General features: G+C 34.3%; 1 protein-coding gene across 30 annotated transcripts in view; it reads left to right on the top strand.

The window, feature by feature from the left end:
* MYCBP2 (MYC binding protein 2) overlaps positions 1-16,906 on the top strand; it is a 256,174-nt gene that overhangs the window by 135,354 nt on the left and 103,914 nt on the right. For all 30 annotated transcript variants that reach the window (XM_070578977.1, XM_070578975.1, XM_070578971.1 and 27 more), the window contains 10 exons: positions 869-1,075; positions 1,943-2,074; positions 3,451-3,629; positions 6,025-6,167; positions 7,876-7,976; positions 8,674-8,892; positions 11,316-11,541; positions 12,574-12,692; positions 13,599-13,686; positions 15,997-16,046. In XM_070578977.1, coding sequence (XP_070435078.1) covers positions 869-1,075; positions 1,943-2,074; positions 3,451-3,629; positions 6,025-6,167; positions 7,876-7,976; positions 8,674-8,892; positions 11,316-11,541; positions 12,574-12,692; positions 13,599-13,686; positions 15,997-16,046 — 1,464 coding nt within the window. The remainder of the gene's footprint in view (positions 1-868; positions 1,076-1,942; positions 2,075-3,450; positions 3,630-6,024; positions 6,168-7,875; positions 7,977-8,673; positions 8,893-11,315; positions 11,542-12,573; positions 12,693-13,598; positions 13,687-15,996; positions 16,047-16,906) is intronic.

The raw sequence follows: 16,906 nt of genomic DNA, 5'->3' as shown, positions 1-16,906 counted from the left end.
AAAAAGAATGTCCAGAATTGCAGGTGCCTAAAATACAACCTTGGGAGTTCCCAAAAGTCCTGGCTTAGATATCCATATTTCTTTCTTTCCCAGAGCAGTATGTAATTCTTGCTAGAGTCATAAACTTCAATTGTTTTCCTTTTGTAGGTCTTCCAAATTTGTGCAGCCAGTTAGATCAGAAGCAGGCTCTATAATTAAAAAGTGGTTTCAAACCAAAATAAGTTCTCTGATCCTCTCTAATGAAAGTCTGTAATTAGTGAGGTTGTACTGGTATATATATGTTCAAATATTGAACGCAGAGTTATCATAATGTACATTAGTGATATTCAAACTTAAGACACAGAACATTTTCTGCAAGTGAAGTCTTACTTGAAAAGTATACAGAGAAGAGGAGGGACAGTCTGACTGAAGAGGCAAACCTTGAGTCCACTTCTTACTTGAATACCTATCTCTGCAGAATTCCTAGAGCTTTGTGTGGCGTAGTTTGAAAACTATTGTTCTATAAAATGTTGTTGGAACTTTTGGTATCTCTTTTCAAAGTGGATGATGATTCATTCATACATTACTATGTTCATATGATAACTTACAAATCACAGTTCTGATATTATAAATTAAGTAAAATGTGTGGTTTAATATGACTGAAAGAAGAAAATATGTCAAGTGATATTGATTTGTGAATTTGAAGGATAAAATCTGGTTTTATTGCTAATTAATCTCAGTAGAATGTACCTTTAGGAAGATTTAACCCCACTTATTAAATGCAGATTATTTTATGGAACTTCTTAAAAACCTTTGTGTAGTTTTGTTAAAGGTATATCATTAACGCTCAGGTACAGACTGCTGATGTAATTGCTTTTGTTGTTCACAGGTTGATGGACTTAATTCTCTTCACTCTGTTAAAGCCAGTGCTAACCGGTTCACAAAAACAAGTCAGGGAAGAAGTTGGAACACTGGGAATGGGTCCCCAGATGCAATTTGTTTTTCAGTAGACAAACCTGGAATAGTTGTGGTTGGTTTTTCTGTCTATGGTGGAGGTGGAATTCATGAATATGAATTAGAGGTGTTGGTTGATGATGTAAGTGCCCTCTTACAGTGTTCATCTTGCTGTGTGGGTTTGTGTCAGAGCTTAGCATCATTATAGGGTGATGGTCCAAATCTTTGAGGGTTTAGCAGATGAGTCATAGAGGGATGACATTAAAGAAATTGTAAGAGTGATTTTACATGATTGCTTGTGTGCCATTTTGGATCGCTCCTGCCTCATAGTTTTTACACTTCAAGGGAAGATTTTAAATGAAAAGACTAGAAATTGTATAGCTAAGCCTCTGATCACAAGTCTTGAGTATTTTTTTTTACTGTTGTAATTTTTCAAGAAACAAAAGCAATATTCAGACTGATATTACCTGTATCAATGATTAAGCAATTTTGTCATAGAGTGCTAATAGGTGATTCTTAGTAAAGATAGTATTTATTGACTGATTTAGCTGTATATTGCTATATTCTCTAAATTATTTAAAGTACCTGAGTTTTCACAAAGTTTTATTAAAATGGGACAGAAAGATAACATGTAACTCTTTTCCTAATACATAGTAATCTATCTCTATCTTGGTTCTTTTGAGCAATTATTTTAAATTAATTATTTTCGTACTTCATTAGGCTCTGTAATTAGATATATCACTCTTTTATGAGGAAGTGAGAATCATTTTAAGACATCAGATGAGAAAAGACGATTTATGTGATTTGGGTTGTAGATTCCTCAGGAAATCAGAAAAACATGAATTAAGTACTAAAAATTATTTCTTTAGTATGTATGGGGATATGCTAATAGATAATTTTATATGCAAGGAACTAAACTGCTTAAAAGCAATAATTGATTATAAGTCAAAATTGTTCATATAATAAAATTAAGAGTATGGTGGATTTTGTTTTCTTTTGTTTTAATTAGAGTGAACATGCAGGAGATTCAACTCATTCTCACAGATGGACATCTCTAGAATTAGTCAAAGGAACGTATACAACAGATGATTCACCCAGTGATATAGCTGAAATCAGACTTGACAAAGTTGTTCCTTTAAAGGTAAATTTAATGGCATATCTCTTTTGTAAATAAGAGGTATTCTTAGGTAGTTTACTTAAAAAATAGTGAAAGGATTCCTTTATGTGATGCTTTTAATGTTTGTGGGGTATCTACTATATTCCTGATATGGTACTGTATTCTATTTTTGCAAAAGATCTCTTAAAGTCTGATACAGTTGAAACTATTGTTAGGTTTTGGAGTCACACAGACCTAGCTTCAGATATCTGGTCTTCCGCATATTAGCTGTAAGACATTGGACTCATCATCATTTAACCACTCTGAGACTTCCCTGTAGATTGGGAAGGAGAATACCTACATTGTAGTGTTGTTCAGGTTAAATTAAATAATAGAATAAAATACTTGCCTCAATGTCTAGCACAGTATAGAAACTCAATAAATATTATCTCCTCTCTTTCCTTCTCTTGTGCCAAAACTCTTAAAAAATAAGTGGTCTTATTAGATAGTATTAACTATTAAAGTTATTATTACTTTATATAATTTAATTTTCTAGTAGTAAATAACTATTTAGCAAAACAGAGGAATTGTACTTAATGGTAAAGTAATTGTCAATAGAGTAATTCTGAATTCAACTGTAATGATTTTCATTATAGGGCAGAATTTTGGATAAGGTAAGTTTATCAAAGACTTCATCAAAAAGACGTTAAATACCAAAAAACAAAAAACCTTCGTTATGAAGTTTATATCATGGATCATAAGGCACGAGTATCCATATCTCACATTTTCTATGTATAGTGCATCTTATTATGGACAACTTTTTCTTGTGGATATTTTTTCCCATGTCTGTCTGCCTATCTATTTCTGTCTCTGAGTGTCTCTTAAAATAAAAATATAATAGACTCACCATTATTTTTTCCCATATTTAAAATTACTTCAAAAATTAAACTTGTCAAAGAAAAATATTAACTTATGTCTTTAACATCTTTTATTATGGTTAATACTTTTTACAGTATGATTAAGAGCAGGAACTAGAGTTACACTGCCCATATTCCCAAATTCTAGTTCCATCACTTATTAGCTGTGTGACTTTGGGCAAGTTACTTAACTTATCTGTGCCTCAGATTCCTCAGCTGTAAAATAAGGATAATAATGGTACTTACCTTATGAGATCGTTTTAACAATTAATTTGATTAAATTACATAAAGTACTTAGGATAGTTTCTGTTAAACATAATAAACATCAGTAAGTGTTTAATAAACATCATCTTGTTTGATTCATTAAAAACTCATTTAACCAAATTGTCTATAAATATGAGAAAGAAATTCAGTATATTTGCCCAGTTTACTGCTAGAGTTCTTTTTTATACCCTGTGTACATTATGAATAAATATAAACATGTCTTACATCTTTGTCGTGAAGGAGAATGTTAAATATGCTGTACGCTTGAGGAACTATGGGAGCCGCACAGCCAATGGAGATGGAGGAATGACCACGGTTCAGTGCCCTGATGGTGTGACGTTTACGTTCAGCACCTGCAGCTTGAGTAGTAACGGCACGAACCAAACCAGAGGACAGATTCCACAGATACTCTACTATCGGTAGGTGTGTGTGTAGAGGTAAGGGGACTGTTTTAAAGTGGTAGAACATACGCAATTTACTACCAAAGGAAAAATGCTAAGTGGGTGGTTATAGTTAAATTATACATTGTATCTTCCTTACACATACTTGTGCTCATTCATATAAAAAGGTCTCATTTTAATATATAAATTCACTGTTAACTCTAAAGGTGAATTCTTTAACATGTTTTTTATCATTATTTCTTTAATATCTTTGAATTTTATATGTACTGAGCCTGTGTGCCATTGTCACTTTTATAGGTTGTGGTCTACAGTTTCAAATTTAAATGGAATTTTTTCATTTCTTTTTTAAAAATACCAAACATTATTGATCAACTCTACCCAAGTATTAGAGTTGCCTTGATCTTATTATCCAGTCCGCAGAATATTGATGTCTGTGAATCTAGTCCTTGGGGCCCTAGAATATAATAGTGATGTATTTCTTATAGTATCTTTAACAAAAATCATTGCTTATGCAAACACTGGAAAACAAAGAATGATAATTTAGGGTTTAAAAAAAACTTTAAATATACATTTCTCACTAAGTGTGAATTTTTTCTAGAAACTTAGCTGGAATCGTAGGTGGTAGGCAGTACCATTCACTGCATTTGTTCTCAGCCTGACAGCATCAAATCACTGAAGTTGCATATCATTTTCAGAGGCTTGCTGCTTCCTCTGTTTCCTTCATAAATGATCTAGAGACACAGGTAGTACAAAACAGTTTCCCTAGATGTCAATTTTGTACTTTTTCTGTGTACAGTAGAATAGAAATAGTAGGTGTTAAATAGCTACATAGTGGCATGTTGCTGCTGAGATACAAAAACTTTCTAGTTCTTTTACCCTAATCATGAAAAACATTTTTTGTTACATAGCACTATGATAAACAGTACGTTATTCTCTAACCATAGAATAAAAACCATATTATGCACAAAAGAAGAGTTAGATATTTCAAAAAGCTGGAGAGCCCCTTAGAAGCATCTGCTGTCCAGACTTTATATCTTATACAAAATACAATGTTTTAGATATTTTGATGTTTTCCACCAAGTTTCACATACCCTTGGCTTTAAATTTAAAATTAACTAAATTTAAAAAAATTAAAATCGCTTAATGTTAAATGCCATCCTACTCTGATGGCTTCCAAGTGTCTATCTCTAGCTTTAGTCTCCTCTCAGCCCTGGACTGAATATCCAGGTCCCTCCTTGATGTCTTCATTTGAGTGACAACAGTGGTGATGATGATGGCACTTAATGTGTGCTGAGCACTTTAGGCCACACAGTGCTCTCGGTGCTCTTCCTGTTATCTCAGCTAGTCTCACGGTAACTCCATGAGGTGGGCGCTTTCCTGTCCCTGCTTTATAGAGGAGGGAACTGAGACTCTGAGTGGTTAAACAACTTGCCTAAAGTCACACTTCTAGTAAATTATGGTCCAGGGACTTGTAGGCAGGAAATTGGGCTTCAGATGACCTACCCTTAACCACTATGCCACACACGTCCTCTGTAATGCTCTAGGGAGTTGGCTCATAGACATCTTAGACTAATGTGTCCCAAGTACTCCTCCCCATACACAGTTACAGCCAAACACCTTGGAGTCATTCTTGACTTCCCTCTTTCCCTCACACTTTACATCAGCAAGACCTGGTGGCTGTACTTTTAAAATGTCCTAAATCTGACCTTTTCTACCACTCCCATAAGTAACGGTCTATAGTCCAACCATCACTACCCCTACCTGGGTCCCTGTAATAGCCTCTAAACCACTCTCTCCCTCCTTTCACTGTTGCCCCTCTACAGTCAGTTCTCCTCAGGGCAGCCAGCAGCCAGAGTGATCTTACAGAAATGTAAATCCTATCAAGTTATGCTCTTGCTCAAAATCTCCTCCCAGCTTCCCATTCCCAGTGCAGTGTAAGATGGAACGTTGTTACTGTGGCATCCAGACGTCACATCACGTGACTCCTGGTTACCGTGCCCACTCTGTCACCCTTCACTGTTCTCTTTTCATTCCAGTCACACTTGCCTTCATCTTATTCCTTGAGCTCACCAATCTAGTTCCTGTCTGAACCTTTATCTTCTTGTTCCTTTTGCCTGAATACTTTTCCCTCAGATCCTTTTGTTTTTTTTAAGATAATTCAGGCCTTTGTTTAAATATGGTTTCCTAAGATAGGCTGTCCTTGATCTTATTAAAATAACTTTATGCTGTTATCCTGCTTTATTTTTCTTCAAAGCCCTACCACTTTTTGAAATTATATGATTACATACTTACTTTTTTTAACTTTTAACTTTTTAAACTTTAAATGAGGAGCTCTGATCTAGATATGATTCCTAGAGTTAGATCGTATTTTACCTACCATGTTAAATAATCTCATGTGTTTCTCATGTTACAGGAGTGAGTTTGATGGAGATTTACAGTCGCAACTTCTGAGCAAGGCCAATGAAGAAGATAAAAACTGTAGCAGAGCTCTCTCTGTGGTAAGCACTGTTGTTCGAGCTGCAAAAGACCTCTTGCACAGAGCTCTTGCTGTGGATGGTAAGACTTTTCTTTTACTTTCTTAATAGGCATATTTTAGATTCTTTGTTCCCTAATTTATGCACAGAGTTATTGAAGAGGAACCATCTTATAGAATCCAAGTGTTTTATTCATTGTAGATCTGCAAACACATGCTTTCATTTTGGGTCAGCCAAACCCTTAATACTCCAATGCAGAATTTTTTAGAATGTTCAAAAGCAATTACCCGATACTGTTATTTTCTTAGTTAACTCAGTAAGAGAACAACTCTTGATTAAACTGAATCTTTGCTTTATCCTTCATTTAGTAGTGAAAAAGCATTTTGTTTTCTCCTTTGAACCTTCTTTTCTTCCTGTATGTCCTATTTCCAGTAATGGTGTCACCATTCACCCAAAGGTCTGGATAACCCTAAACATCTCCCCAAGTTCACTTGTCTAAATTGAGTTCTATGAGTTCTTCCAGGAGAAACTCTCCAGTTTGTATTCCTCTCTCTCTTCTCCCATAGTTCAGGCTGCCGTGGTACAAGAACGTGTGCTCTTTTTCATGGATGGATAACATCCTAATAATCTCACTGCCGCTTTTCCCTCCTTCCCCATCTAGTTATCTAGTCATCCTCCACACTGGCAGCAGTGTTATACGATCATGCACCACATAATAACTTTTGGGTCGATGATGGAATGCATGCACAACAGTAATCCCATAAGATTAGTACCATACAGCCTAGGTGTGTGGTAGGCTGTCTTATCTAGGTTTGTGTAAATACACTATGATGTTTGCACAATGATGAAATTGCCTAATAATACATTTTACAAAACATATCCCCGTCATTAAGCGACATGTCACTGTATTTACAAAAACATTAATTGTTACTCACCTCTCCCTCCTTACTATATTATCTGTAACATTTGTTCTTAAGCCGAGCTGCCTGTCAGAATTATCTGGAAAGCTTGCTAAAAATAAAGAATATTTGGCCCATCCAAACCAGGGAGTTAGGCTGGGGTGAGAAACTATATTTTAAATAAGTGCCCAGCCTGTTCTGATGCAATAGCAGATCTGGAGATGAGTATTTGCGAATAATTGGCCTGTAATGTAAAAGTCTTCACAATCTAGACAGCTTATCTTCCCAGTGCCGTGTTCATAGATAAATGATTAAAATGTCCATCAGCAAAGTGTTTTCTTTAGAAAAATAGAAGGCACTATAGCTTAATAACAGCAAACATTTTTGGAGTGCTTAAAATGTTCAGGAATTGTTCTAAGCATTTTACATGTATTAACTCATTTAATCTTCACAACATCCAATGAGGGAAATACTGTTATTATCATCTTTTACAGATGAATAACCTGAGGCACACACAGATGAAGTAATTTACCTAATTCACATGTATAGCCATGTGTGACACCAAGAGTGGTGGTTTAAAATTATGGCTGTTACTCTAGGTTCTAATGCTGGCTCTATCATTTTACAGGTGTATGATTTTGGGTTTGATACTTAAACACTGTGTGCCTTGATTTCCCCTTCTAAAAAGTGGGATAATAAAAGTATCTTATTGTGAGGATTAATTGAAGTAGCACATGTAAAGAAAGCCCTTAGAATAGTCCCAGCTTCCTTATAAGCGCTCAGTCAACGTCAACTATACTTTTGCTCAAGAGAAAAGAATATAGATTTAGTATAGAAAATATAAATTACAGCGAAATTGCCTTCTAACTATAGTTTTAATGCCTTTTTTAGCTGATGACATTCCAGAACTGCTTAGCTCTTCCAGTCTGTTTTCCATGCTGCTTCCCCTTATTATAGCCTACATAGGACCAGTAGCTGCTGCTATTCCCAAGGTGTGTAATTTAATTCTATAACTTTGAATCTTCTTTTAAATATAATTATTTTAGAGTTTGTATCTTTCCTTTAAAAATATTTTAATCTTTGAGGCACCTGGGTTGTAGATAATAAGCAGAGGTGGACATGTTAAATGGTAGAAGTTATTAGTTAAACCTCTCTGTTCTTAGTGTTGTTTACTGGGTTACTATGCTTACTTATTGGCTTTACATCTGAAGAATTTGGGAATGGGAAATATATTTTAGAAATATGAGATGTAAGGAAAGATTAAGTTAACTAAGATTTTTTTAATTTATGAAGTTGGTGCCTTATCCTTTTTCTGTTTTGAATAAAAATAGCAGTGTAAAAAGATAGGAGTGTTTTAAAATAGTGAAAGATTCAAGACATGGAAGAAATCATAAACTATTTATTCTTTGACGCAATTAAATATTGAATAAAACCTAGTTTACTGCAGATGACAAAAAGGCGGAAGTGTTCAAAAATATAGATTAGGTTATTTTCATATAACATCTAAGACATTTAAGATAAATCTTTTTTTTGCCCCATAGAGCAAATTTCTCTTTGAATGAAAGCTTAACTAGAAAAACCTCTAGATGGAAATTTTTACTAATAGGGTTAACCAATAATTATAGTAATTAGTAATTTTAAACAACTTTCACATTTATTATCACATTTAATCTTTTTTTTTAATATTAGGTGGCTGTAGAAGTCTTTGGCCTTGTCCAACAGCTGCTGCCCTCAGTCGCCATTTTGAATCAGAAGTATGCACCCCCTGCCTTCAATCCTAATCAGTCAACAGACAGCACCACAGGAAACCAGCCTGAACAAGGCCTCTCTGCTTGCACAACCTCTAATCACTATGCTGTCGTAGAGAGTGAGCACCCCTACAAACCTGCGTGTGTGATGCATTACAAGGTGGGCACCAACTCCAGGGAGACCTGAAACTTAAAACCTGGGTTGGACGTTCTATAGCGGTATCTTAAAGGATACTTTGTTCAGAAGTATAACTTCTTTTGTAGTGTTTAAATACAGAGAATCAGTAGATGGTTAGGTACTAGCAGATATACAAGAAGGTTTAGGACATAATTTTTACAATTAAGAGTATAGTTTTGTAGGATTTATGAGAGTTGTTCTGATGACATTTTATAAGTAGAGTGCAATATATAAAGCTAATCTGCATATTATAGATTGTAATAGTGGATATAAGCATTAAAATTTAAAAATCCTATTTTTTGAACTGATATTGTGTCACAGCGTGTGCTCTGAAAATTTACACACCCAAAGTAGGATTTAAAGTACTCTATATATATAATGTAAAAAAATACATATAAAACATTTATAAATATGTTATTATAGAGTATTCAAAATCCTTATTCCTTGCTTTTTAAATTGTATCATGTAAATTGAGGAGGAGGAGGATTTGTCCACTTCATCAATTTAATTATAAGTTTTATGTGCTTGTAAAATATTCAACTTTTTATCGTAGAATGTGGTAAACATATAAAAGGACAGATTAGTACAGTCACCCCATTTATCCGTCATCCCAGATTCAACAGTTGTCAACTCTTGGTCAAGCCTGTTTCGTTTATTCCCCACCCACTCTGTCCCACTCTGTCCCTTCCTATATTATTTTAAAGCACTGTCATGGATATTTCATTATGTGTCTCTAAAATACAAGGAACTGTACAAAATAACTATATTATCACACTAAAAATACAAATAATTCCATCATGTCATCAAATATACACATTTTAAGCTGTTTGAATTAGAACCCAAATAAAATCTGTATATTGTGATTGGTTATGTATGTCTTTTAAGTCTCTTTTAATCTATAGGTCCCTCTCCATCTGTTATTTTTTGTACTTGTTAAAGACATTGGTTTCTGTGTCTTTGTCAGATAGGAGCCTCTTCAGCTTGCCTCCTGAGTCCTGTAGATGCACTTTTTGTAGTCCTGTAGCATACTTGCTCTCTGGTATCATAAGAGGTTCCAGGCCCATCTTATACCTTTCGTGCCTCAGATCTGAAACCAACCATTTTTTCAAAGTGCCCTTGTTCCTTTCAATGGTGATGGGTATTTAAAAGCCAAAATCTGGCTCTAAGGATGCTCATTTCTCCTGGCTTGGTGGTTGTTTCTAGATATTTATGTTGCACAGAACTAGTTCATACACTCACGTATAAACAGACATGTATTTATACTCACAGGCACATATTGTTTTTATATGTGTGTATATATATTTCTGTGTATGTGTGTATATATTTATGTAGAGACACATTTATGTGTATATGTATTGTTTTAAAGATAAAATACCTTATGAGTTTGTATTGATGATACTAATTCAAAATAAAGACCACAGGATGTTAGACCTGAGTCTCCTTTCTCCTACATCGTCAATTTTAGAATTAGAAAGTCACTTAATTATTCATTTCCTCTATATGTGTGTATGTTTTTGTTTGTCTTTTGGGTATATCCCAGCTAAGGTGTATGGAGAAATGACTGTGTTTTAAAGTAAATGGGAATAATCTGTCTCTGTGCGAATACCACTAACTGGGTATACATTTGGTGTCTTTTGTTTTATTTTATTCTAGATTTTTAGGACTTGCTTTTTAAATCTTGCTTTGTTTTATAATAATTTAATATTTACATAGTCCCAAGTCAAATCTATGGCAGTCTAGGCTTTTATGAAGTGTGTAAGTGTGTGTGTGTGCGCGCATTTATATTTATATATAATATACTCATAATATGTGAAGTTGTAAAGCTTTTTTGCTAATGAAAAGAAGCATTTGTAACAGATACTATGAATGGTAGATAACCTATGACTAAAACAAATAAAACAAATGATGCCAAAACCTTACATTTTAATTATTTATTCATTTTCTATTAGTATCTTTATCTTGTACTTATCAAGTTGTATTTTCACTGACCCACTTATATTCCTTAAATGCATACTGACTGAAATGAAAAATTTATTATATAAATAAACTATTCCACAAAGAAATCAGATAGCTGAATGTTTATGGAAATTAAGCAGCTTTGTAATATTTTTTCTAAAGATATCAACATGTACTTAAAACATTATTAATGTAATATTAATCAATTAGGTATAAAGCACTAGATATTGCAAGTGGGGAGTAGGGACAATTGATAATGAACATTAATTACTACCTTGATTTCTGACCATATTTAAACTACTCTATTAATTCCTTACTTAAAATTTATTTTACAGTGTATTTATATGAAAATATCATCTTTACAGTATGAGGTCCTATTTCTAAAATAGACAATAAGCAGAAGTCTAATTCTTCTTAACAAATGTAAGTGTCTTGCCTCTTGACCTCAGGTGACATTCCCAGAATGTGTACGGTGGATGACAATCGAATTTGACCCTCAGTGTGGTACTGCACAGTCAGAAGATGTCCTCCGTTTGTTGATTCCTGTCAGAACTGTTCAGAATTCAGGATATGGACCAAAATTGACATCTGTTCATGAAAATCTTAATTCCTGGATAGAATTAAAGAAATTTTCGGGATCCTCTGGGTGGCCTACTATGGTTTTAGTGTTGCCAGGTAAGTTATTTTCTCTCTTCTATTTTATATGGTAGAATATATGCGCTTACAATAATTGTGTTTAGTAAGGATACATCACTGAAAATCTTTATTTAATTTTTAGAAGGATTTCTTTAAGACCTGTTGTGTCTCTGGGTTGCAGCTGAGGAATAAAGAAGACTCTCTAGACAAGGGGCATACCATGACTGAGTTTTAGAAGAGAGAATGTTTTGAGGATCTTGTGAAAAAAAGATTAGCTTGACCAAAGTAGAGTTAATATTGAGGAGTGGCTGTCTGTATAGTTGGGACCAAACTATAGCAAAAGTAGATTAGATCTTGTATTTTCCCAAACAGTGCTGAATTTTGAGAACTTACGGAGGCCTCCTCCCTTTCAAGAGAATTGGTGAACCACCTAACCCACTGAGTTGTGTTAAAACTATTGTTTTCAGTCCTTCGGGCTTGGTGGGCTAGGGGGTACGTGCACACATGCGAGAGAAAGAGAGAGAACAAGTGCACTTTTGTTATTGCAGTTACTAGTATTTTCCTTTAAAAGAAAGTTTGTAAGTTTTTAAAACTATATGTAGTCTGTTGTTTTTTTAACCAGTTAACCATAACTACTCTTATGATCCCTCAAACTAAGAGCCAATTTGAATTCAGAAACTTCCTTCTTCTAATCTGACCTGCCTTGTTTGTTAGTGAAGAGATCAGACAAAGCTAAATGCCAGGGCAGAGGATTGCTCACTCTGAAACAGAAAAGGCCAAGCTGAGTCACCTCAGTAATTGACAGATAACTGAAAAATGATTGTTCACGTAGGACGTTTGATTAAGGAGAATTTGATCAAAAAGAAAAATAATAACAGTTCACTTCAGATGGTTCTATTTTTTCTAGTGTTTTTAGCACAGTTTTGTTTAAGTAGATATAGGGACTCCAAAACAAGACCAGGTTTTTGGTATCTGATTTATATTGCTACCTATCTTGAGATGGATGAAAAATAGGGAAATTTTAATAAAGTTGTTTCAGATTTTGAGCTCAATGTTACCTTTTTTCCTTAGGAAATGAGGCCCTTTTTTCATTGGAGACTGCGTCAGATTATGTGAAAGATGAGAAAGCCTCTTTCTATGGTTTCAAATGTTTTGCAATTGGATATGAGTTTAGCCCTGGACCTGATGAGGTAAGAGTGAACTATCTTCTCATTCTCTTAAGAAAGACTGTGTTTCAAAGGGCTGCTATTGACTGCTATTGTGCTTGCTTCCTGTATTCAAGAAGTCTGAAATTTATTTTAAGCTAGGATGTATAAATTTAATAATTTAATATTTAATATTTTGTAGTTTAATTTTATTCAGTGATCTGTTTATGCTAATTGATTTTTTTTGGTGAGGAAGATTCGCCCTGAACTAACATCTGCTTCCTATCTTCCTCTTTTTTTGGCTTGAGGAAGATTGGCCCTGAGCTAACATCCGTGCCAGTCTTCTTCTATTTTATATGTGGGATGCCTCCCTAGCATGGTTGATGAGTGGAGGAGGTCCGCGCCTGGGATCTGAACCCATGCACCCGGGCCACCAAAGCAGAACACACAGAACTTTAACCATTCAGACATGGGGCCAGCCCCGTTTTTGTTACTTTTAACACATGAAGAGAATGGAGGCTGTGCAAGGAGACCCAGCCTTTAAAAACTTAGTACAATTGTGCCTGTTCCAAACCTGCGTAGGTGGCCATACTTTTCTGAGTAAATAATAGAACCTAATTTCACAATGGGCCTAACTTAATCTCTCTTCTGAATGTTTCAAATAATACAATAAAACAAAATCAAGGTGAAAAAATGATCATGTTCCTTCAAAATAATGAATGAAAAATTCTTTGGACAATGAACCTGTAGGCTCAATCTTATAACCAGCATGAGACATTATATTAAATCTCTTCCCCTCAATTTAACATTAGCTAACACATGCTTCCTCCGAGTTTCAAAAGTTACGCTTGAAAGTAAGTCACATTTTGTTGATAATCCACATTATCTTCCAAACATTTTTATCTTTCAAACATTTTTAAAGCAGCTGATTTTTTTTTTGTAATTCTCCAGGGAGTCATTCAGTTGGAAAAAGAATTAGCCAATCTTGGTGGAGTTTGTGCAGCAGCTTTGATGAAAAAAGATCTAGCACTTCCTATTGGTAAGTCTGGTCAAGCATTAGGTGTGTGTTTGTGATTTTTTAAAAAAATTTTAAGAATATGTTTATTATAGAACGTTCTGAAAATAGATTAGCAAAGTGAATTTGCTAGTCACATACATTTGTGAGCAATAACTGCTCGTTATACTGGTAGTTTGGTTTTTTTAAATAGAAACTGAACAGTGTTCTCTAGTCTTTTTTATTCACACACACACATGCACACAAACACCCTCCTTATGCACATATATGCCACGTGCCAGGCACTGGGTTAAGCACTGGATGTATAGTATTAAACCACAAGTTTGAGATATTTCTTAAATAACCTAGTGGACATATCAGGTAATCAATTGGATACTCATTGTCTGGAGCTCAGGGCACAAGTCAGTAGAAATGTCGTTTGAACATAGTTGATATCTAAAGACATAGGACCATGTGAAAGATGAGCTAGGAAGGGAATGCAAATGAGAAAGAGAAGATAGCCCAGGATCAAAGCTGGAACTTGGCAAAACTTCAAAGATGGACAAAACAGGAGGAAGAGGCTGTAAAAAAGACCGAAGCAGCAGCCAATGAGGTAGGAGTAAAACCAGGAGAGTGGATATGCATGGCATTTTTTTAATGTGGCCGAGAAGTCAATTAAAATTTATCCTTCAATTGAAAAACTTGTTGGTTATTTATATACTCAATAAGAAATATATCAGTAAAATGAGAGGAATATAGGGCCTATTAGAGTTGAGTTGGAGAATGGAAAGTCCGGAAGGGGAGTCAGGTTGAATATAAATAGCTCTTTGAGTTTTCCTGTGAAGCACAACAGAGAAATGAGGCAATGGCAGACATAGTGACTCTTTATATGATACAAAGTTGTATGATATGTAAGTTGATGTATAATCAAGATGGTAAAGATGAAAATAAAGCTAAAAATATTTACTAATTTTATGATGTTCACACGTCATAATGTAAAAATTTATTTTCACATTATTTGGGAATAAAAGGCATTATTGTTGTATTTCCTCAATTCTCATCCCCAAAACTCCATCTGTATCTTCTCCCTTTGAGACTGCCCTTTCCACTTAATCCTTTCTTTCCTCCCTTCTCTTTCTGTCTTTTCTTCCTTCTCTATTCCGTTTCCTCTTCCTGCTCCCCTTCATCCTCCTCTGTTCCCTTGCTCCTACTTAATGTTAATACATGTGTGAGGAAATAAGACATCTTGTATTCTTTTTACATGAAGAAAATTGGTACAACCTTTTTGGAGGAAATTTGTCAATAAGTGTTTAAATTTTACGTGCATATACCTTTTGATGTAGCAGTTTTTTATACATACTTGCACAAATACTCAACAAATATATGTTATAAGATAAATTTGGCAGTGCTTAATGATTGTAAAACCTAGAAGCAACGAAAATGCCTATCAGTTGAGAACTGGTTAAATAAGTAATGTTACATCCATACAATGCGATGTGTTAGCTGTTAAAAAACAACAGAGTAGACCTCTATGTCCTGACGAAGAAAGAGATCCAAATTATATTAACTGAGAAAAGCAAGTTGCAGAAGAGAGTCCCATTTTTACAAACATTATCTTATATGTGTATAAATATACGTATATATGTACATGTGTGTATGTTGACAAACACATGCATACACTTACTATTTGCACATAAAGTTTCTAGAACGATACATAAGGACCTCTTGACAACATATGTCTTTGGAAGGGTGGCAGTGGCAGGATTTTTCATTCTACACTTGTGTATAATTTGAATATTTCCCTTTGAACATGTATTACTTTAATAGTAACATTTTATAAATTAAACTATCAAAGAAAATTCAATAAATAAAATATGTTCTGTATTAAGCAATAAAGCAGAAAATGGCTAGAGGAGACAGTCACTACCTTATGTTTTCCTGTAAGTTATTACTGTTTACTAAAGGTACAGCTCTTCTATAAGATAACCAAAATAAAAAGACTCAGATTCTGAATAATCAGTTCCCCTATTTTTGGGGGGGGAAAAGGAAATAGACTAAATTCAAAAGTACACATTTATATACATAAATATAGTTTATATTTTTTGCGAATCACTCGATGGATGCTTTTTGAGTAAATATACTGAAATTCAAAATAATCTCAAAGCTTGAGAATTATAGCTTATATTCACACTGAAAATTACACTTTAAAATGTAAACCACTGAGATTTATCCAGAATGATAATAGTTCTCTTCAATCTGGAATATCAGAATTGTGAAAAAGGTATAAATGCAAAGGATTCATTAAGTTAACTAAGTATTGATATATTTTAGTAAAACTTTTCATTTACACAACAGGTAATGAATTAGAGGAAGATCTTGAAATTCTAGAAGAGGCTGCATTACAGGTATTGTCCCAAACATTGTAAAGATAAACTTTGTAGATTAATTTAAAAGCAGTATTTTCACTCAGATCAACCTTATTTTTCTTGAACATACAACTCGTTCATTAAGTACCTCATTCTATTCATTGGCGATTATAAAGATAAATAACTCATAATTTCTCCCTTTGATGGGAGAGACCCGTGTAGTCCTTGCTATGCTGCGTGGAGAGTGTTAACTCTGGAGTGAGACATAAATCCTGTGAGAGAAAGGAGAGCTACCAAGTGCCAGGGGTGCAGGGGAAGGCTTTGCAGAGCCGTGGACATTTAAATTGGATCTTGAAAGTTTTATTTACCGGTTAAAAAAGGGAGAAAAAAGGTGTTGGTAGTAGTAATTTAAATACTATGTATAGAGCACTTTATAGTTTGCCATATCTTTAGTATCATCTGTCTAGTTTTGCAGTTACACTTTGAGGTCAGTATTATCTCTTGTATCTTACTGTTCCAATAACTGAAATTCAGCAAAGTTGTGTGACTTGTCGAAGTACACAGCTAATTGGGAGATAGAGGCTAGTATCCAGGTCTTCTAAAACTCACAGCTAGTGGTCTACATTTTATTTATTTCCTGAAATGAATTGATCACAGCACTAGTAATAAAAACAAACATTTATTTAATCTTAACTTTATCAAGTACTATTCCAAATACTTTGCATATTTTAACTCATTTAGTCCTCACAACAACGCTATGAATTAGAGACTTTTATCTCCATTTACAGATAAGGAAACTGGGCCTGGAGAACTTAAGTAACTTGCCCAGAATTGCACAGCTAGTAAGCAACTGGGCTAGAATATGACCTCTGGTTGTTTGGTGACAAAATTCATCTTCT

Source organism: Equus przewalskii, chromosome 16 (genome assembly GCF_037783145.1).
Source record: "Equus przewalskii isolate Varuska chromosome 16, EquPr2, whole genome shotgun sequence".
Lineage (NCBI taxonomy): Eukaryota > Metazoa > Chordata > Mammalia > Perissodactyla > Equidae > Equus > Equus przewalskii.
The sequence above is the reverse complement of the archived record's forward strand: the minus strand, read 5'-3'. Positions and strand labels throughout refer to the sequence as shown.